The sequence below is a fragment of the Haemaphysalis longicornis genome, unplaced genomic scaffold (genome assembly GCF_048455015.1).
Source record: "Haemaphysalis longicornis isolate Haplotype H1 unplaced genomic scaffold, Haemaphysalis longicornis Haplotype H1 scaffold_2, whole genome shotgun sequence".
Classification (NCBI taxonomy): Eukaryota; Metazoa; Arthropoda; class Arachnida; order Ixodida; family Ixodidae; genus Haemaphysalis; species Haemaphysalis longicornis.
The window spans coordinates 219,233,985-219,256,108 of record NW_027526295.1 but is presented as its reverse complement, the minus strand read 5'-3'; the positions used below and the strand labels follow the sequence as shown (position 1 = coordinate 219,256,108).

Below are 22,124 nucleotides of genomic sequence, written 5' to 3'. Positions count from 1 at the left end.
CTCGTTGACGCGTGTGATGCGCACTACGACTGCTTTTGTCTAAATGTACGCATTCGTGGTACGTGACGCTAAAACTTAAATAAATCGGACGTTGGTTATCTGAGAAGCCTCCTTCTGGTTACACGCAGAGGAAACGCAAACTGGCGAAGGCGCTTTTATCTCTGCCCGTACGTTTTGTTTACAGATCCACAAGCGTACTTCAAGCAGTAAAACAGGAGCCACGAGGTGATGAAACATCAAAAACTAATTTCTGCGTTTGCTAAATGCTTATGTTCGGAAGGTGCAACAGTAACACGGCTTCGGAGCGGTATCACGCAAACCAGGCGGTGAACCACAACACCGTATTTTGTTTTATTTTGTTAAACGTCATCTAGTGGCTAGTAAAAATAATGGAGTGGGGGATCACCGTACGAACAACTGAGTGTGACTGCATGCAATGGACTGGGTGAGTTAGCCGGGCCCCGCTCCTCGTATACACGACGATCGCGCTGCCGACGCCTCCCCCGCCCAAGCGGGCTTTCTGGCATCGCAGCGGAACTAGCGTTGCGGCGGCTCGGAGGGAGCCGGTCCCGGAAGGGCGGCCGAGCGTGCGCTCCGCTGCTCTGCGGCGCAGCCCGCTTGCCGCTGCCGCCGTCGTTGCCGCTCTAGCCGGCGGCGGCGGCAGTTTTGGTCTCCCCAGCGCCGGGTTCATCGATCGCACTGCTGGGCGTGGCTGCACTGGGGAGTGCCGGCGCAGCAGCGCGCGGCCAGTCGAACGCCGGGCGCGCCATTAGAAGCCGCTTTGACTGCGGCCACGACGCCAATGCTGCTGGCCGTAGACGAGAATGCCCCCGTCTGGACATTCGTCCCCTCCCTTCCCGTGGCAGTGTGCACGAGCTTTAACCTCTCCTACAGCGCACTTCTTTGCAAGCGGCCGTTATCACGCTTCGTTTCTATCACTGAAGCTCCCCCCCCCCTCCCCCCTCTCGCGAGAAAGCGCCATCTGCAAGAACACAAGAGCATTGCTTGGCCCAGGAATTCGAGCGTGTCCTTTTTTTTTTTTACCTTGTCGGTTTTCGATCACCTTTTTTTGTCTCCCCCGCTGCCTCTCTTTCTTTTTTCTTCCCCCCTCAAGCCGGAGTCCGGCGTTTCAACACAGCTCGCGTTCAGCTTACGTAGCTTATGTCATCCACTTTTCCGCTTCCTTCGTCTGCGAGCGCTCTTGTCGTCTGCTGCACACAAGTCAACGACGTCGTCTGCTGCGTCTGTTGTGTACGATTCGGCCGGTACAAGTGCGAGGCGGAGGGTGCAAGTGCAGTAATAGGCGCAGCGTGCACACTTTCGGCAGATTGCCCACCCCTTGCGTGGTTTTCTTCGCGTGGGAAAAGGGAAGCAATGCGGTGACCAAAGCCTCTCTCTCTCTCCTCCGCCTTTGCTCGCCATAGCGTGAGCTGCAGGTATCTCTCTCCCACTCGCGCGCTTCCTCTCTCCCCATACGCCGCTCCGCGAGAAAAAAAAAAAAAAAAGCACTGCCGCCGCGCCGCAGCGCAGACGAGAGAAGTGCGCAGTTAGGTTAAGACCGATCAAGGCTAGCACTTTAGCGGCTTCCTAACAGGCTGTGAATCCACGCTGCGTTCCCTTCGGCATTTCTGTCGATGTTGTTGTTTTCTCAAAGTTGCTCCCCAGGTTCCTTTACTTATAATTCGGCGCACTTTAATTAAGCACGTCGATTGCGGTGTTTGTAGCGATTTTGCTAACGCGTGCGAAACCACTTTGGTGCTTATGCGAAGCCACGGTGGATGCGCGGTGACGAGCATGCGCACTAGGTGCACTAACTGCGACGCACTCTAAACCTTGGTTCATTCGCCGCACCCGCCCTGCTAGAGGTTTCGCTTTGATACTCGTGCTGTGCCGCAAAGTTTGTCTCTGGGGCATTGCAAAGGCATCAAATCTGGCCCGTGTGTTCGAGATTTAGGCGCGCACGTTAAAGATCACCAGGTGGTCAAAATTAATCCGGAGCCCTCCACTATACGGCGCGCCTCATCGCCTGCGTTGCGTCGGCGCGTTAAACCCCACAATCAATCAATGAGTCTGAATAAACGAACTATAGTATTTTACTCGGTTTACATAGTTGACGGCTTTCGGCTGCTTCTACACGAAGTACCCTGTCCGAAAATAAAAATGCCTTTTTCGCGTGCTTGTATAAGCCCGATCTTGGCAAAATCATACACTTGCACGCGGGGCCGCCCTTTCACCTATTTCTCTTTAACCGGTAGCGCGCATGATAGCGGGTACACATAAATTGTATTGTGCGGGTGGTTTAATCATTTATCTCCAAATCTCGCTCTATAACTGGATTTTTTTTTTTTTTGCTTTTAAGCATTCGAGGATAGAAGAAAGTAAAGGGCGGACAAAAAGACAGTCGCACCGTCTCTTACAAATGATGGCTTCAACGCCGTTCACATTTCATTCACTCCTGCACATCGTGTCGTTATGGGAGCGTTTAGTTCTGGCACTTCCACGAGCATCAGCAAACGATCGCCCAATCGCACGCCTCCCAACTCGCAGCTTCGCGCTTGGATATTCTTGTGTTATTACACGCCCGACAAGTGCCGTCATATGAACAGTGGACGACGTACGCCCACGAAAGCCAGTCATATCCAGGAAACGTTACCCCCCCCCCCCCCCCCCCCCGGTGGGAGTTTTCAAAAGAATCGAGCGCCGATGAGTTTAGGGCATAGAGAAGCCCTGCACCCCACCCAAACAACCCCCTCCTGTCTTAGGCCACTGGCTATCCCTTTTGCCAAATAAATATTTATACATAAAGTCGGTTTTATCCCGGCGTGAAACGTATACAGGCCACACTCAGAGCAAAAACCTGCGCCTCCATCCACACATAACGACGCCCCAGTGTCGGCATTTTTTGTTTGCAAATGCGGCTGTCATTCTCTTCACTCGTATATAGTGAGCATTGTTGTAACTTGCACTGGCTGCACTAGTGCAGCCAGTGTACCGGCACGTTCACTGTTCTCGTCACACCGAGACTACACCCACCGTAGCCAGTGTAGACTAAAAATAAATTCCGGTGGAGATGAGTTGGCGATGGAATGACACCCCGTAGTTGCTGAACGCTCCTCGAGAGGGCCGGTGGAGGCGTGTCATCTGCTCCCCATGTCATGAGGGCGGGTGTGCGTTTTTCCCCTTTTCTTAGCCCAAAGCGGTGGGGAAATGGATCGGGCCCAGGGGGCGAGCAGCGGCCTCCTCGGGGGACAACACGAGTGCTGCATGCGCGCGTCCCAATATCGACGGCTGCTGCACTGGCGTATCGACGCCGCCGCCGCGGCTGCCTGGTCCTCTTACTGCAGATCGGCGGCTGCACGCAGTGACGTGAAGTTCGCCGTGCGAGAACATTGCGTCACTGATGCGGTTTGCTTGTTGTTGTTGTTTTTTTTCGCCCCTAACGAAGCAGCACTTCCTCCGCGCTTTTTGTTTTCTCTTTCCTTATTCGTTTGTTTCCTCTCTCGACAGCTTATTCATACTCGCTGTCGTTCGCGAGCTTTCGGTCGAACGCCTGAAGGGAAGCGAAAGAAAGAATGAGGAAACGCAAACGTTGATGTGAGCAGGGTGGACGCGGCTGGGATCGAGAGACTTTGTCGAGTTGCGATAGTCGTTCGCGCTGCAGGCAATTCAGTCACGCATCGACATCGCGCTGAAGAAGGGAGAAAACGGCAGGAACTACCAGGGAGCCTAACGGTAAATCTGCTCGCCGAATCTGCGTCGGGAGGCCCAGGTGACAGAGGTAGGAAGAGATGAGTGAGAGCGCTGGAAGCGGAAATGGGAGAGACTGCATCCCAACTCGACAGCATCCCGCAATTAGAGGAGCGGAAATTTGCGAATAGCGTTTGTTCGTTGACCCGTTCGATATCACGTGCTGTTTAGAGCTTTTTTTTAACAGCGGAGCTGTTTAAGCTTGAGCTTGGTCCGGTGGCGTTAGCAAAAAATACAAATAAAAACAACTATGTAGCCTGTAAAGGGTGCACCACCGCAGATAGGGTATTATAACAGTGAAGCCGGCTTTCGAGTGTGAGCACAAGGGGCATATGCGTATGCGCACCCCTCACTAACCATTTTACATATGATGGTCTTTCTTGGGCTACCAAAATGCAGAAAAATAGCGCAGCTTGCACTAGTGGTGCAAAGATGGAGAAACAGCGGAGCTGGGGGATCCGCTGGGATCCGCTGTCAGTGTGGGGTACGGCCTTGCAAAATACGGCTGAATTTGACCTCGCCCCTAAACACTTAACCAAGCCTAGCAAAACTTAGCAAGACTTAACAAAACTTGGAAGAAGCTAGGACGACCCTTAGCTCCGCTGTTTCTCCAGCCTTGCATCACTAGTGCAAGCTGCGCCAATTTTTTGTCTTTGTAATCTCAAAAAGATTATCGTTGCACGATTTAACGGTGTAATGAGCAATTCCGCCAGAGTCGTGGCTCCTTTCGTGTTTTCTTTTTTGTTTTGTCTTGCTGGAAATTCCAGATTTTGTTTCAGAAAATGTCTTGTTCGTTCTCGAACGGATTACTTATTCCGCCAATCGTTCTCTTTCCGCGGCACCTCCATTTTGTGCAGTATAATTAATATACCAGCTCATTTTTAATAACTCGGTGCACGCGTGCAAAACGCCGAAGTTTCATCATCATCATTATCAATCAGTAGCAGCAGCAGCAGCAGCAGCCTGCTCAGGTCCACTGCAGGACGAAGGCCTCTCCCATTGACCTCCAACCGCTCCTGTCCTGCGCTGCTCGAGTCCACAGTTTATTCCCGAATTTCTCTATTTCATCCCTCCATCGGGTTAATGGCCTCCCCCTTCTTCTAGACCCATCTCTTGGTATCCACTCTGTCATCTTAATTGTCCACCGGTTGTCGGTTCGCCTCACTACATGGCCAGCCCAAGTCCATTTCTCTTCTTTTTTTTTTTTTAACTACGATATTCTCTACTCTAGTTTGTTCTCTGATCTAGGTAGCTCGTTTCCTGTCCCTAAATGTTATTCCTAACATTATTCGTACTATGACCCATTCAGCCGACCTAAATTTGCTTTCTTGTTGTACTAAGGTAGTAAGGCGCCAAGTTTCAGCTCCATACGTCATAACCGGCAGTATGCACTGGTTGTAGATTTTTCTTTTGCTTTACTTTTTCTCTTCAAGTTTCTTCTCGGATGGTAAGTCCGGGTCTGCGCGTGTTCCGGAATCGCAAACTACATTCAATAGTAAGCCGAGCGCGCAGTTTTTTCCAAGGCACCTGGCCCGTACGGATTTAAGTAGCTGTGGAGATCCTTTATCGTCTGCGCACTCCATAGTGAAAGAGCGTCTGCACAATTCACAGCCGTCGGCATCGCTTCCAGCTCGGATCGAAGAAACTGGCTCGCTGTGCCGTCACCGCCGAGCCGATGCCGTCAATTAATTTCGGTAACAGCGGAGAATTCCGCGAACGAGGATTCCTGCAACCGCGCGAGAAACCTCTGCTGCTGCTGCCTTGCTCTGCGTTATAAACCCCTCGTTTTTTCCTTTCACCTCCACACCCTCCTTCGTGTCCCCATCTTACTGGACAAGCGTAAACACAGGCGTGGTCCGTCGTGCAGCTGTATAGCGGACCTTTGGAATTTTAATGTCGCGCGTCCTCCGGCGCGCGCGGTGGGTCTCAATTTTTTATTCAAGCGCGACCTGCGTGCTTCGGTGATGAGGCGCTATTGTGCGCACCGAGCTAGGCGGCGTTTATCTGTCGACAACCGATTTGATTTTTGCGCAGACGAGCGACGAAAGAAAAGTGGATGATTTCTCTGCCATAGGAATCGGTAAAACACGAAAGTGAAATGTGCAGTGAAATCTGCAGCGAAATGAGCATGATTTGCGGGTCGGCGGCTGTCTTGTGGGTGTGCTTGGCGAGCGACGTCCTGCTGCCGGTTCACTTCTGCAAAGGTGTACTGGCGTAATTTCCGTGACGGATATGACGTCAGTGAAATCTTCTGTATACCGGCATTAAACATTTTCGTGTTAAAATATAAAACCCGAAAACGAACAACCCTAAATATGACGTACTCTTTATTCCTAAAGGTTGCTTCCCCGCAAGCAGACCCTGTGTGCAGGGGTGCACCCTTTACAGGCCGCTTGCTCCGCTGTACTGGCGTCACTTCCGGGACGGATATGACGTCAGCGACATCTTTGTGTGTCCGGGAATAAAACACCTTCGTGTTAAAAAGGAAGCATGCAACTCCGAGTAGAGGGGTGACAGTTTTGCACCGTTTTCTTTTTTTAGTTAATGCTGTGAGCAATAGATGAGGCAGGTCGGCCAAATTTTCGCGTGGATCTGTCAACAGAGTGAGCGAAAAAAGAGCACACAACGACACAGTTGTGAGAGAGCGTGTGGAGGGAGCTGCCTTCGCTACGGTGCCGACGTTGCCAGGTGAAGTCAAGTCGAAGCGCGCCGCCTGCCTCTGCGTCGTCTCGACGGGTCTCGTGACTCCCGCCACGACTTGCACGCGCTGTGGAATGGAGTGCCCAGCTAGTGTACTGCAAAACAAGAAGCCGGAGCAAGGCGTGTGCGTCACGCCGAGCCTCCAGTTCGCGAGAAATAGGCACGAGATCTTGTCGCAGTCTCTAAGGACCACCAATGGATCTTCAATTACTATTTTTTTTTCTCTACCACCGAGGCATTCTAATACCGCCGTACTTTCAAATTCAGTACCTTCACAATTCTTTAGCGCGCAGCACCTGGACATGCCAACAAATTAGTTAATATGGCAACGATATTGGAATTGTGATGAAATTGCGTTCCTTTTTGGTGCCGAAATGATGAGGAAAGCCGTCACTTGAGTAGTTTTAATGAGGGTAAGGAGGACGCGCACGATCGAATATAGGCGCTGTGTGACGCTGAGCCAGTGAGTGCGTGGGAATCGATTAGCTTCCGCCAAGCAAATTTAAAGACTGCAGCACACTACTTTGACCCTGCTTGTCATTGCTTCGAAGAAGTTCTTTCCTTCGTAGCTTTTTTTTTTTCTGTCGTAAATGTGCGTTCGGCGCTGCCCTGTGATTGTTTAGGGGATTGTTGAAGCTTATAAGTGAAAATTAATTCCTGTCTGCGGCGCCAGCTGGCTCCTGAGGTGGTAAGAAAAGAAAGAAACAATTCGTCTTTACTAGCGGCCGCAGTTTGGAAGAAAAGTTGAGGGATGCGACATGAGCTTTCAATATGGTTTATTCCCTGCTGGCACTCACTCTTCGATGCATTCGACGCCCTTGTGCCATCAACAAATTCTGCTACATGTGCGGAGATGACTAACTGAAATAGTTGTGGTATTGCACGTCTTCGCCAATTTTCACCCTGAATCATTCCCGTTTGGAGTAGCAAGCCATGCTCGCTGATAGGCTGACCTCCCTGCTCTCTTTAAATTGCTCTCTCTTTCATTGACACACATCACATCGCGCCGCAGGCAGCTGAGAACATTATAGCTGAAACCGCGTCCCGTAATCTTTTTTCCGTGACTGGATGCCGTTTCGTTACAGAATACCATCCGCGAAATCAGAGTCAGTACAGCGAGACGTCATCTGAGCTTGCTTGTGGGGGTTATATCACAGCATAAACGTACATAAAGCATGCCAAACCACCCTAACTGAAATAAATAACAGCCGAAACGGACCTGCAATGGTTGAAAATCACGGTGCATAAGAGTATTCAACAGAAATAGCCGAAACCGACCTAAAAGGGGCAAACCCGCAAAAACGTAGAAGAATCAGTAGCTGAAACTGACCAAAAGGCAACGAAAATACACGAAATCCCATTTATAATGCATAAAGATGTCATAAATAGATTATATGCGTGATGACAACTGTTCATATTCAAATATGCCAAACCTCTGAAAATGAAAAAAAAAAAAAGCGGTAACGGGATTTGAACCCGGGTGTAGACCTTTGCTTATACCCCATACCCAATCAGGGGATCGGCCAATCACCTTGTTTCTACTCTTTCAGGTTTCGTGTGGAATCGCATGTGGGGGGCGGGCGATATAAATGTACATAAATAACAATCCGCCTGACAATTAGCCGTCTAGTGTTTAGAATCAGCTCAACGCCGAGAACCCAAAAGCAAGCCTCGGACTGGGTGGAAGGAATGTGTGGCAGCGGCTTACGCGATGTATATAGACTGCTCCCGCTCCTCCCCCAGTGCAAAAGCACTGCGTTCCCGTGCTTCTGCTTTGGAGATTCACGTCGCGGGTGTATGTACGAAGCGTGTCAATAAAGGGCACGTGCAACCTGGGAAATGAATGTGGCAGCTTTTCAAGCGTAGCAGTGTTACGTATGCGCCCTGTCCTTCAAGATTCGCGTCGCGGGTGTATGAAGCCCGGCGATGAAAATTGGCACAACGCTATGAATGAGGCCAGCGGCGCAGCTGTCACGGCGTACGTAATTGCGATGTCTTTAAGTGGGCTAAGAAATAAAGAAAATAGTAATGTAAGCACTGATATTAACAATTAGTTTAACAATAACATAACAACTATACGAACAATGGTGGCCGACGTGCGAGATATAACGCTCGCACGAAATACGAGCTCAATTCGTGGGGCAACCGTCTGATCTTTTTTTTTTTGTCTTCTGTTTCTAAACTGCTTCTACCACAACCTGCCCACGCGAGGGCAACTTCTCTTGATATCGAAAAAAAACTTTATTCTTCCATACTCTGCACGTCTCCTTCGGTCGTGAAATGGTCGATGCAGGTGTTCTTTTTTATCGCACGCAATGTGCTTCTCCAGTTGGAGGCCAATGGGAGAGGCCGTCGTCTTGTAGTGGACCTGAGTAGGCTGATGGTGATGACGATGAAAGTGCTACTCCGGCGCAAATTTTGAGTGAACGCGTCATTCATGAACGCGGTTGATTGCTAGTATCCAGACCAACAGTCCTTACAAACGGTTTGTGATGCATTGAATGATCCGGTGGGACACCTCGTAGAGACACGCCGCGCCTCCTTGTTAGCTTTCTTCGGGGCACACAACTTGCGGAATCATTGCGACGCTTCGGGAGCCACTCGTTTGTTAGATCAGGTGGTGCTAGCTGTGCCGGCATATCGCGTGCAGCTAGCACCACCTGATCGAACACCACCACCAACAAGCCAACTTACGTCATTGCAATTGGCGGTGCGCCTCTTCAAGACCGTTTCTAAAGATTACTTCGTGGTCTGCGGGGGGAATGTGAAGAAGCGCGTACTGTCATTCCGTGTACGCGCGGCGGGGTTTAACCGCCTCTTTCATTGCAAGGAGATAACGATCGAAAGGAATACTGCCTTAGAGAGAGAGAGAGAGAGAGAGAGAGAGAGAGAGAGATTATTTTCCGCAGGACCAAAGTCCAGGTCCTATAATTTGAAAGTTCAATTCACCGGATCCACGTCACGGTACTCCAGAATGCCCGCGCGGATTCGGTGCACGTGTTTGTAGAGAGCTTCCTGGGTAGCCTGGTTGTTTACTGTCGGCGGGGGGAGACAGCCAGAGCTCCCAGGAGGTGATGGAGGCGAGGGATGGGGCAAGAGATGGCGGGGTGCAGTCCCAATAAGAATGAGGAATGGGTGGGTAGGAAGAACAGGTGGGACAGGAAGGAAGGAGGGCCAGGGCGCCGATAGATGCGGTGAAGAATGTGATGGAAGGGGAGCGAAGAGGTTTGAGCCTGCCGGATGAGGCACTCAGCCTCACGAGTTAGACGGGAACTGGAGGGTGGGTACAGTGTGCGTGAGAGGCGTTGGGCGTCTAATTGGTAACGGCGGGAAGCGTGGTGTTGAGTACGAACCGTCGGCGGGTTGTACAGGGTTGGCCAGGACATGGGGGGACCCGGGAAAGGTACTCGAGTGAGCGCGTTTGCTAAGGCGTTTCCGCACATGTCAGCGTGGCCAGGAACCCAAACCAGTGGCTGAGGATTCGATGCAAGTATCGGAGTGACGAAGTCAGTGGTGTGTGGGTGGGTCTCATGGTGAGCGAAATTACGAAGGGCTGACTGACAGTCGGAGAAAATATATACTGGCGTGGCGGTAGGAACAGTAAGAGTAGCGTGCTCTATTGCAGGGGCAATGGCGTATTCTTCGAGGGAGGTCGAATCCGGCGGGGAAAGAAAGGAAAGCGTGGCAGTGTCTAAAGATGGGAGTTGGAGAAATGAAGCCGTGCCCGTTGAGTAAGGTAGCCAACCAATTATCAAGGTAGCTTATAAAAATGCGTCGCACAAAGCAAAGAAATTTTTCTGCAGAAATGACAAGTCTCGCTTTAAGCCCGCAACCTGTCAGGGCCGTGTGTGAGAGCTTGACGGCAGAGGACAACCGAATCAAACAGTTCGTTTCCGCCGTAAGCGCTTAAACGATGGCGGTAGGCTTGAGGACGATTTGGCTGCGTGATCGAACCACAGTAAGAACATTCACGGAAGCAAAAAAGAAAAGGCAAGGTAGGAGTTGGCTCTTCCCGTTTTCCCGGCACAATCTAAACAGGTTGGGTCTATGTTACTTCTGGAGGAGCAGCACGCAACAAAAATAAAGGCCAGACGAACGAGCGCAGATGGACCGAAGCCCGTTCGCGATATTCAGCAATGCACCAGACGAGCTCAACCCCTGGCTGCCTCGTCGATACGACTACTACATTCAATTCAGCGCTGGTGTAAAACACGGAAAATGACGTTGAATGCAATGAAATGTCAGCACATTACTTTTTCGCGCAGTCGTAAACCCATTTTGTCAAAATATGTTCTTGACAATGTGCCCCTTAACACAGTTACAGATTTTAAGTACCTCGGCATTTACTTCTCATCCAACCTCTCCTGGAAAAGACAGGTTGAACATGTTTGTTCTTCTGCCTCCCGAACGCTTAACTTTCTTCGGCGCAATTTCAGGGCTGCCCCTCCTAAATTGAAAGAACTTCTTTATTTCACCCACGTAAGGTCCATCATGGAGTATGCGTGCGCCGCTTGGGACCCGCAACTTGCCTACTTATGCGAAATGTTAGAACGTGCACAAAACCGTGCCGCCCGTTTTGCCACGGGTGATTACAATTTCCGATCCAGTGTTACATTACTTAAAAACCAGCTTAACTGGGAACCCCTAAAAGAACGCAGGCAGCATGTCAAACTTAATTTGCTTTATCGTATCTTTTAAAAAAAAAACTGGCATTGATACTGACATCTTTCTGTTTACCCCACATTTTGTATCTAGACGGCGTGACCATAGTTGGAAAATTCGTGAAATACCTTGCCGTACAAATGTTTTCAAAGATTCGTTCTTTTCTCACACCATTAGTCTGTGGAATAAGTTGCCAAGTGCTATAGTTGATTGTACCACTGACGCGTTTTTTAGTAAGTATCTGTTAGACTTGTAGTTCTGTTTTTATTTTTGTATTAGTGACGATGTTCAGCGATGTGTTGTAGCCTGACGGCCACATGTATATGACCACATGTTCAATTTCCCCCTGCTATAATGCCATCTTGGCGCTGCAGGAAATTAAATAAATATAATAAATACTGTGTGACGGTTACGACTGTTCTCTTACAGTCACGCAGATGCATCTTCTTTTAGGGGCGAGGCTCCTTTTGCTCGGGCCCTGTCCCGTCCCTCGTTGCTGCTGTATACGGCACGGCACATTAATGATGATTGTGGCAGGATCCCCCTAGGGATTGGCCAACCTAGAATGTCACACACCGAATTCGCCAACTTACCCATGGAGATTCTCATCGTCCAAAACAACCCCTACATAACCACCACAAACATCGACGCCTTCTCCAACTTACAAATACAACCTCTCATCCAAGATCCTCTCGCCACGTACTTCACCGACCACAAAGTTATAATCTTCAAGGGAAAGCGCTTCCCACAGCTTTGTAATCAGTAATGTAATGCTCGTATTTAATTTCATCGCTATGCAAATGATAACATCTTGTGTGTATATAAGTGCATATAATTGCATCGATATGTAAATAATAAACACCATGTATATAAGTGTACATAAAAACACCCCTACAACAACGTGTCGAGTCTTCAAATGATGTGCGGGCGAATGTTTCACGCTTTTACCGATAAGCATTGGAGCTTCTGCCCTCTCATCATCATTCACTTCGTGGAGATGGCGGAATTTTTTTTCGTATCAGTTTCACAGTGCTGCAACCAGTATTAGTTATCTGAGGCCGCCATCCCGCAGTTCACGTATATAGACGCACAGATTGTTTCAAGCATATACAAGGGACGAGAGGGGTGGCTCCTAATTAACACCGTCGTCACGTTGGAACCGCCGCTTCAGAGAAGAAGTTTTTTGGGTCGTAATCGCAAGGTGCACGCCTCCATTACGACGGAAGGACGCTTTAAAAGGGGGCTAATAATTTAAGAGCGAGTTTATTACTCAGCGTGTTTTCAAGCGTGAGCTGCCAGTCACAGCTCATCTACCTTCAGCACTATTTCTGGAGACTTTGACTCTTATCAAACAAACAAAATTCGTCTTTGCTTTCACCGAGCTGCTTGCAAGCAGCGTGGGAAAGCTGAACCGGCGCGAACGCGCAAGAGCGGCAGTCGCGGTTATTTTGGGCTCCACAGCCGGAGTTGACAAACGCACGACGGTGAATCATGCGACAAAAATCAAGACGTAACCGTAAACTGCCAAATAAATAGTCGGCGCGAAGTGCCGAGATTTTGAGCGATTTCGAAACTACTTAACACTCAACGGGCGATCATTAGTCGAACTGGGAGCTAGCAAGGGACATCGACAATTTTGTAAGACGAAGGACACCGTTTCAGGAAGATGCCGCAACTATAAGCGAGATAGGAATGCCGTCCGTAATGCAATTCTTATCCTCCCCCCCCCCTCTTCAATCCTGCTCTTGCGTTCACCGAGGGAGAGGATGTCTACGCTTAGTCAAACTGCTTTGCTCGCCTTTAATGAGAAAAGCTCGGAAGCCTGAGGTGATTCACATACAAGTGCAAACCATTTACAAGAAACATACAATATTCATAATTCCAGGAGAGCGTTCTTAATTTATTGCGAATGCGTTGCGTTCATCAACGCCTTGTCCTCTCTGCGGACGGCCTACCCAACCAATTCGGTCCACTTTTACTTTACTAGTTACAAGCCGTCGCCTACCAGCGAAGCGAAAAGTTAACAGTTGAACCCAGATGTACCAGATTAATGGGGGATTAGAAAATGTGGCATATTGACAATTCGGTATACAGTCGAACCTCGTTAAACGAAGTAGTATCGGGACAGCAACTTAGTTCGTTATAACCAATATTCGTTATAGTAGTAGTAGTAAAAATCGGCTATAACAAATCGGTAATCTGGCTCGCGCAAAAATACTTGATACAAAAATGCATTTTTTGAGGCTTCGAACGCACTAAACATTAGGTAACCCCTGCCTTTCTCCTTGCTGCATTTCGAGCGCAATGAACCGGAACATGAGTACGTGAAATTGCAACAGAACAAGGTTCACTTGACAAAACAGAACTGCGTCCTTACTTATTTGATGAAGGATGTGATTTTCGTCTGGTGGATACTCACAGCACTGAGCAGGATGGAGTTTTCCGCAGTGTCCACGAACAAAGGGGCCTTTATACTTCTGCAATTTAGGACTACGGGGTTTTTTCCAATTAGCTTCTCAGCCTCCTGGTCCAGTTTTTCTTCGTTATATCCGATATTGCGCAGCTCTCACGGTTTCAGTTTCGTTATAAAAGAGAGAGAGAGAGAGAGAGAGAGAGAGAGAGAGAGAGAGAGAGCGAGAGAGAGAGAGAGAGAGAGAGAGAGAGAGAGAGAGAGAGAGAGAGAGAGAGAGAGAGAGAGAGAGAGAGAGAGAGAGAGAGAGAGAGAGAGAGAGAGAGAGAGAGAGAGAGAGAGAGAGAGAGAACTTTATTACGCAATAATGCGAGAGTGGTTCCTCAGTCCAGGAGCCCATGTGCTGTCCAGGCTGCCGTAGCCCTGGTCACAAGCAGGAGCTGGTCCTCAGGTCGACAGCTGGACAGCAGTATCTCCCACTGCTCAGGGGAAGGGGACGGGTTCAGAGGCGGAAGGTCCGAGTTTTTTGTGCAGTCGAATAATATGTGTGCCAGAGTTCCTGGTTCGTGGCAGAATTTACACTTATCAGAGTACTGTGTAGGGAAGAGTAAGTGCATACGGATAGGGTGGGGAAAAGTACCTCCTTGAATTTGTCTGAGTGTGGTTTCTTGGCTATTGGTCAAAGATGTGTGAGGACTACGGAAGGTCTGTCTCGTGGTTCGGTAGTATTGGGTGATTTCTTGGTAGGTGAGGAGAGGTGCGGAAACATCCCCGGTCTCAGCGGCTCGGTGAGTGAGGTCTCGAGCCTGTTGATGAGCAAAATTGTTGCCCGTCAGTGCAGAGTGGGCGGGAGTCCACACAATGTCCACCCGATGGGCAGGCGGATGTTATAAAAGAGTGTCATTGAAATAAAGTGTGACCAACCAAAGTATGTATTTAGTTCGCTATAGCCGATAATTCGCTATATCAGAGTTAGTTATAACGAGTTTCAACTGTACTGACTTCGCTAACGGAAGCTCGAATACATACATGCAGCCCTTCAACAGCGACAAAAAGCAACTATGAAAGGGACGGGAGGAGGAACTGATTATTAGCCATTGCTGCATGGGAGTGAGGAAAACGGTAAAAGCTTTTTGCAAATTGGTTGAGAAGACCCTTGGTGTCAGAGGCCGCACGTTATTGAACAAAAAAATCAACAAAATCAGGGCGACGACCCAATACTCTGTTGATAACCAGCAATTCCTAGCAAAAGCAGCATGCAGAAAGCAACATTGAAAGGCGAATTTTTCGATAGGTCACAGTTCGCATCTGGTTGTTGGGAAAATTTCGTGTCGTAAACAAAAAACCCAGGCAGGACCCAGCACTTCTCGCCCAAGACGCCAAGCGCATGCGTCAGGCGTTGCAGCATAGAGCTCAGTATTCGTGTAAAGAAAAGAAAAACACAACACAAGCATCGAAACCGCACGATGGATGATAAGACGCCGGTGAACAATGCGAACCCCACCCCATATGTTCAGGTAAAGATTAGGTTTGCAGTTGCTTTCGAAAGGGGAGGGGTGTTGCCGTCATTCGAGGGCTAGCGCATGCGTCAGGCTAGGCAGTTCTCGCCCGAGATGCCGAGCACATGCGTCAGGACCCAGCATTTGCCACCAGAGAAGCCGAGTGCAAGCGACAAGCCCGCCGAGACGACATCCACTTTCGCAAGGCAGGATGGCGTCCATGTTTTACGTTTTTTTCCCGTCAAAAATGGCCTATCAAACGGCCCCAGCTTCCGTGATTGGTGAAAGTCAGTACGCCAGGGCCGTTACTAGTGACCCCGCTTTGCCGGCTGGCGGCCATCCTTAAAGCAGCAGCACGCAAGTTCGCGAAGGGAACCTCGCCATTCAATTTAGACACGCATCTTTAACTTGTCGCTGTGAGCAAGAATTCGCAATTCCAAGGTACGACCGTAACCTAAAGGGAAATCGTCTGTTCCGCGTTGAGCGGGAGTGCGATCATACAGGAGTGCTAAGCTGGAGCGCGGGGCTCGGACAAGGCGGCAGGCAGCTGGGAGGAGACGGGCCTAGAACCGTCGCACGTCACGTACGGTGTGGTTCGTTAGGCGACGACGCACATGTGCGCGCTAGGCTTGACGGTGGCAACGCTCGGCAAGGCCCGGAACTCTCCCTTTCATCCGCAGCGACGCGAACCGAGGTAGCGAAAGAGGTGTCGTCTGGTTGGCCCGCCCGCGGCATCGGGCAGGAGCGAAGCCCCCCCCTGCGAATGCCGTCAGCTAATGGCCGGTGAAACGTCACTTTCGTGAGGTAAGAGGGGAAGCGATGCTGCTCAGACGGTGGCAGCAGCGAGGGGTTGTCGTCCGCGCGGCGGCCCGGGAAAGGGCAACACTTTCATCCACGCACGGCAGGCCAAACAAGCACCGGTGGTGGGGGGCGAGGGCACCGGTAGGAAGGCTGCTCCCGCGTGGCGAGGGGTGATCGTCCGCAGCCAAGGCCGCCCGGCTGCGCCCAAACTCCGCTGCCCCAGTGGGCCGCAACTGGTTCCCGCCGCCGCATCGGCCCTTGAACTGCGCCCCAAGGTCCCCGCACCGGCTCTTGACCCCCCCTTGTTTAAAGGGCGACGGAAGGAAGGCGATCAACGTAATCAGCCTGGTGGTTCACCTTCCGTTCGGTCCGGCCGGCTGGACCAGGACTAGCCTAGACCGTGGCGAGGGTCTGGCCAGTCACGCAACCACGGAGATGATGCAATTTGCGACCAGGACCAACATTGCCCAGTGTACTTTGTACAGTTCTCACATGAAGTGCCTCTTCTGGAGCACGATGATGTGTGGGAAAACAAGTTTACTAGCTGGGAAATGCAGACTGCCTGCGCACGACGATTATTGTTAGATGGCGCAAAGCCAATAGAGGGCAAAGACTGCCAGAAAGTATTTCACGTGTAATTAGTCAATCAAGGCCCAGTAACGAAGCAATTGGTTCGTTGGTCAAGCTATAAAAGTTCAACAACCAGTGCACCTTGGTATCCAACGCAAGTGCACAGGTTATCACTTGTATGAAACAATGGTGCACCATGCCTGATGCTAAGCACATGTAGGTAAGGCTCCGACTTTTCATCAACACAGAAATGCACCAGCAGCAGCCACCCTCCCAGCCCACTGGCTTTACAGCAGCAGCAGCAGCAGCAGGAGCAGCGGCGTGGAGGAAGACAGCAACGCAGGCATCCATTCGTACATATTTATTAACAAGTAATATCATCTCGGAACAAATAAAATGAGGGCGATCTCTATAAAACCACTTGGCAATGTTTGTGCATAAACAAGATATTCTCGCGTGGAGAGAGTAATAAAATACGAACCGATTGAATCTCAAAAGGTCGGATATAGCATTGTGTGTGTATATGGATACTCTCATCAGTAGTAGTAATAAGTATGAGCCTACGCACAGGTATTGCTAGGGGAGCCACGCAGGGGGGGCCGGCCTGAGCAGCGGGCCTGGCCGCGTGGCACGTAGCTCAAAATAGAGTAGTGTACATCATCTCTGTGGAGCCGCCCGGGTGGGGGGGGCACACCGTAAGTACGCGCACACAAGACGCCTCGTAACACCAAAAATACATCTCCATCTGGGGGACATTTAAAATTTGAATAATAAAATATATCGGGGATTCCGGCGGGAAGCAAACAGCTCTCTGGGCAACACAAGTGAACAACTGAAGGGGCGCCGCCAACAGGACGTTGCATACGGGTTATTGCCTGCCGGGACGAGCTGGCAGCTGCTGGGTCGTGAGCAACTGGAAGACTACGCGAACCGCGCAAAACTATAGTACACGATGGGAGGAGGGGGACACCGAGTGGGGGTGACACACACGAAGAAACAAAGGGAGGGGGACGATGAGTATGTTCTTCACGCGGAGGAGGAGCGAGGGGGGAGGGTGGCCTAGGAGTAGATGCGCATGGCGTGCGCGCACGGCTGGTTGCACACGGGGCACAGGGGCTCGAGCTTGCCGCACACCCGGTTGGCGCACTCCATGCAAAACATATTGTGGCCGCAGGGCACCAGGGCAGCCACCACCTCGCTCTCGAAGCACACCACGCAGTCGCGCTTGCCCCGCTTGGGGCCCGAGCCGAGGGAGTCGGTCGGGGAGCTCGCCACGCTGTCCACGCCGCTGCGGGGGGCCCCGGGCCGGCCGCCCTCCCAGGGCAGGCCCCCCGCGGGGTCGAAGGTCGGCGAGTCGCCCAGGCCCTCGTCGGACTCGTAGGCGAAGTACAGCTTCGGGGGGAAGCCGAACACCTCGGAGGAGGAGGAGGTGAACTCGGAGGAGGGGGGCTGCTCCTCCTCGCCTAGGGCACCGCCCGTGCGCATGGCGATGTGCGCCTCGATCTCCCGCTTGGCCGCTTCGACGCTCTCGGGCAGCCCTGTCACCTCAAACACGGGCTCCTTGTCCCGGCTGGGGGTGACGATGTACGTGTTGGTCTGCTGCTGGATGCGCTTGATGGTGGCCCCCTTGGGCCCCACCACCAGCCCCACCACCCGGTAGGGCACCCGAACCTGCAACGTCGTCTGCCCTGCGCAGCACCACGGGGGGAAGAGAACGGCGTCACCCTTCCAGCTGCACACACCGCACGGAGGCAAGTGCACACACGAAGGGGGAAAATGGCAACCCACGCCTGGGCTAGAAGGCACACGGAAGCAAAGGAAAACAAATGTGGCCTTGTTTTTTGCCTTCAGAATAACAGCCACCCGAGACAGGAATCAAACCGGTGGCACCATGCTTTATGCAAGACCAACAACAATCTGAGTAAAGCAGTAAAAACACTAAAATTGTCGTGCATGCGTTTCTGCTCCCCCGTCTTTGCCCCAAGGTGAGCTCACATGGTTAAGTCTGCAACGCAAAGGTGGCACTCTTCGATTACAATCCCCAGATTGGGCTGCGGACGCTCCCGGCCGTAAGAATGAACGTGGGGAACAAACAGCTGATAGCATCTTGAACAACCAGTTCACAACAAATCTGCAACCCATTATCAAAGTGCACCCCCGCACCACACTGCACACCCCAGGGACACCAAAATAACGTGTTGCCTTACCGCACACACAATTACACGTGGACAATAACATGAGCAGTGCTGACGAGCTCCAGATCGATGCTTTGCCAGCTTGAGTTCCATATTTGCCCCACACAGTAACAGGTGCATCGCAAGCAAAAACTTTCATACCAGCCGATGCATCTGCTGCCTCGGGTACAGAGGCAGTTGCACTATCGATGCACTCCCTCCCAGCATGCAGCCACACAGCACAACACTTTGCTGGCCACTGACCTGGAATGTTGGAGTTGGGTCCGGGAGCCAGGCTGCCGTTGAGGTGGTTTTTTCGCTGTGCCCGAATCTGGCTGAAGTGCTCCGCTGCAGACAGGATCTCCCGCTTGGCAGCTGCAACGTCTTCTTTCCGGCCAGTGACCACAAACACGGGCTCCTCGCCCCGCACAGGTGTCTTGATGTACGTATTGGTCTTGGCTCGCAGCGCCTTGATTTTGCAGCCTGCATTCGGGAGACCGAAACGGTGCTTATAGCACAATGCCTCCTCTGAAGTGCAATCACGAGCTATGTTCAATCTCTCAAAAGAAAAAAAAAAAAAATGTGCGTATAAATAATACTGCTCGTCAAATCCTGCATTTCAACAAAAACAGGAAGCTAATTGTGTAACAGTAGGAACCATTTCAAAGCTAAGTCCGCATTTGCAGTTCGTAATAGTTGTTGTCATGCTCAGAGATCTGGCAGGCAAAATGTATTTGAAGTCAACCACCGTTTTGACGCTTATGAATACAAATCAGCTTAAGTGCTTCTTGTATTCACGCTGATCTGTAACAACATCAAACTTTATTTTAGGTATTTTAGGTAGTGTCGTATCACGGCAACCGCGAAAATTTCAGTCAAATTTCTCACGGCAGTCGCCTCTCACTGGCTAAGAAACCTACCCGCAGATTTTATGGGATAAATACTCTCTAAAAAGCAGTGTTTGCAGCTGCCCCTGTAGCGCTGTGCTATAGTACTTGGTTTTAAACAAGAAGGCTCAGGTTCAAGTCCAACAATGCAATTTTTTTTTAGCTTTCGGAATTTTTCGGTCATTGTGACTTCGTTAATGCTCTTTTTACTCTGGTTTTTACTATATCAAAAGATCAACACACATGACTTCTAGAATGGGTTGAATTATGTTTAATACAGGTTGTTTTCTGCGTCATGGGCCGGGTTAGATTAGGTTCATTGCAGGTTGGCGGGATTTGGGTAGGTTATGACGCTTTCGATTAGGTTACGTTAGGTTTGTTTCAGGTTTGCGGAATTTGGGTAGGTTATGACGCGTTCGGTTAGGTTACGTTAGGTTCGGTGAGGTTATGGTAGATTACTTGGGACATATTATTCAGCAAATTTTAGGCCAGCCAGATTTTATGGAAACTGCCGTAAGAATTTCCCGGAGGTAGTTCTCACGGCTGCCGTGAGATTAGACGCAGCCTTTATTTTACTATAATCTCTAAGAATCGCCCTGTTTAATCGTTCAAAGTTGACAGCTCGGCGACTACATCGGGCAGGTGACGCAACGCTTCCGCAATGCACGCAGAGCCAATTTTCGGACCGATAGTACCATCACAGCCAGGCTGCACATAAATCAAGAAGTGATAACGCAATGTTCCCGCATCACCAGAACACGTGCGCAAACAAACCTCCGGAGCGTTGGCATCGCACCGCTACTTTGACAGCAGCGACGATCACGATCGATTTACACACACAAGTTAAATCGAGAACAAATCTTAATCACGCAATCAAATATCGGATACAGTATGAGGCGTCGCAGTGATCGCGATCTAGTCTTGTGGCACAAAGGAAAACTACCCAGTTTCAGTAGCGTCGCTGTGACAGCACTGTTTACGTCAAGTGCCGGTTAAGGGCCAGTCGCAACCACGCCCGTAAAATTTTCAAAGGAGACGACTCGGTTGGGCCAGTAGTGAATTTTGACACTGCACCTGCAGCATGCCAAGTGAAGCGAGCGAAGTGCCGAGCGTTGGACGCCAAGCCGGTGCCCGCTCGCCCGGAGGCAGCCAAGCGCGGCGTTCCGTTGGCCGCCTGAACCCGCGGCTCGCGCGGCAGTGGAGCAGTCGTCGGCTACGAAAAAGGGGGCCCAGACTCCGCGAGGCTCTAAAAGTAGCGCGTCGAGAATAGCCGCCCGAGCCTCGCGGCAGGGCTGGACAAAGGCCGCGGTCCTGCGAAGACGACGCGCGGGGTCCGGGGACGTGCTAGGCCTACGCCGCCGCCGTTAAACAAAGAGCCCCGGCGTGTTTCGGACAGTGTGCGGTCCCAAAAGCGGCCGGGGTGCGTGCACGGGGCCGGCGCGGCCAGGGAAGCGGGAGAGACAGCAGATAGCCAGCGGCGGCCGCACCGCAGAAGCAAGCACCGGAAGGATGTGACGAGTGCCGGCGGAGAGCGCCGCGAAACAACAAAGGGAACGACAGCGGCAGTTCGAAACTGGAAGTGCGTCCAGCAGGAGGTTCCCGGCCGGGGCCCAGACCGCGCGGAAGCGGGGAGGAAGACACGGCGTGCTCGCGCGCATCTCGGGCGCTCCAAATATAGCGAGCGGAGAAGCGCCGCGAACAAAGACAACAAAGAGCGTCGTCGGCTCACCTTGCCGGCCGACGATCTCGGCGACGTGCTCGGAACTAGGCACAGGGACGCACTCCGTCGTGTTCTGGCTTTTTTTGTTCCTCGTGTCCGCCTCCAGGTTCGGGTGCAGAGAGTCATTTTCGTTGTTCAGCCCCAGCATGGAGAGCTCGAGCGCTAGCTGCAGCGCCCGTTGGTCTTCGAGACCCCCGCTGCTGCTGCGCTCCATCTCGGGAAACAGACTAGCAGGCATCACAGGGGGAGTGGCCCTTGCGGGTCGTACAAAACTGACAAAACGTGTATAGCGGTGTTGTATCAAAAGAATACAAAAATAAAGGCTACACTTTGCACACAGAGGCGAGAGCCCGGCGCACAACCAAAGTCGTGCCTCCCCGAGCACAGCCTGAGCCGCACTGGACGCGCCCGGTGCGTTCAATCGCAGCCCGCGCTCTTCCAGCGGCGCCGCCGACCGTGACGTCACACGCAAAGCGGCGCTGCCGTCGGCAAGAGAACCCCAGAATTGCGCAGAGCACCGACAACGCCGCCGCTGCAGCACCAAGTACAAATGTGGCTGAGCGCTGCGGGCAAAGCCGTCTGGCTGGCTGTCTGGGGACCTAACCAATGGCGATGCACTGCTTCTCTCTCCTCGGAGCTATGCAATGTGCGAGCTCTGCTCATATCTGAGTACCAAAACGGCCAGGCAAAGGCGCGTTGGCTGTGATGAACGACGTTTCGGCTTTCCTTTGTTTCACCGGAAACGTCCTCCTCTCAGGCGAGGCTGCGGGCAACATGCTCCTACTAGGCGCGCGGTTTTAACTATATAAAGCTGCATTTCTTGCACTCAATGGGCCGCGTTGTATGGTGATTGTTTCCCTTATTTTCGAGGGCGGCTTTTGCTTGAGCATTGTTTTCCTTCTCTTTATGAGTCCGCATCAACTAGGTGGGTACTTTTAAAAATATCTTCTGCGA

General features: G+C 51.3%; 1 protein-coding gene across 1 annotated transcript; it reads right to left on the bottom strand.

The window, feature by feature from the left end:
• Window positions 1-16,735: 16,735 nt before the first annotated feature.
• Window positions 16,736-21,618, bottom strand: LOC144169933 (RNA-binding protein MEX3B). The gene is made up of 3 exons (XM_077699385.1): window positions 21,180-21,618; window positions 18,828-19,046; window positions 16,736-18,077 (listed from the first exon to the last, which is right to left on the bottom strand). The coding sequence occupies exons 1-3, from the start codon at window positions 21,406-21,408 to the stop codon at window positions 17,449-17,451; spliced, it is 1,077 nt and encodes a 358-aa protein (XP_077555511.1). The 5' UTR covers window positions 21,409-21,618; the 3' UTR covers window positions 16,736-17,448.
• Window positions 21,619-22,124: the final 506 nt, after the last annotated feature.

What these genes read in the sequence shown, in the direction of transcription:
- LOC144169933 (XM_077699385.1), bottom strand. Translation starts at nt 21,408, where the DNA reads ATGCCTGCTAGTCTGTTTCCCGAGATGGAGCGCAGCAGCAGCGGGGGT. An exon ending in CGAGATCGTCGGCCGGCAAG is followed by an intron (nt 19,047 to 21,179) that starts GTGAGCCGACGA and finishes TCCCGAATGCAG; the next exon opens with GCTGCAAAATCAAGGCGCTG. An exon ending in ACCCAACTCCAACATTCCAG is followed by an intron (nt 18,078 to 18,827) that starts GTCAGTGGCCAG and finishes GGTGCTGCGCAG; the next exon opens with GGCAGACGACGTTGCAGGTT.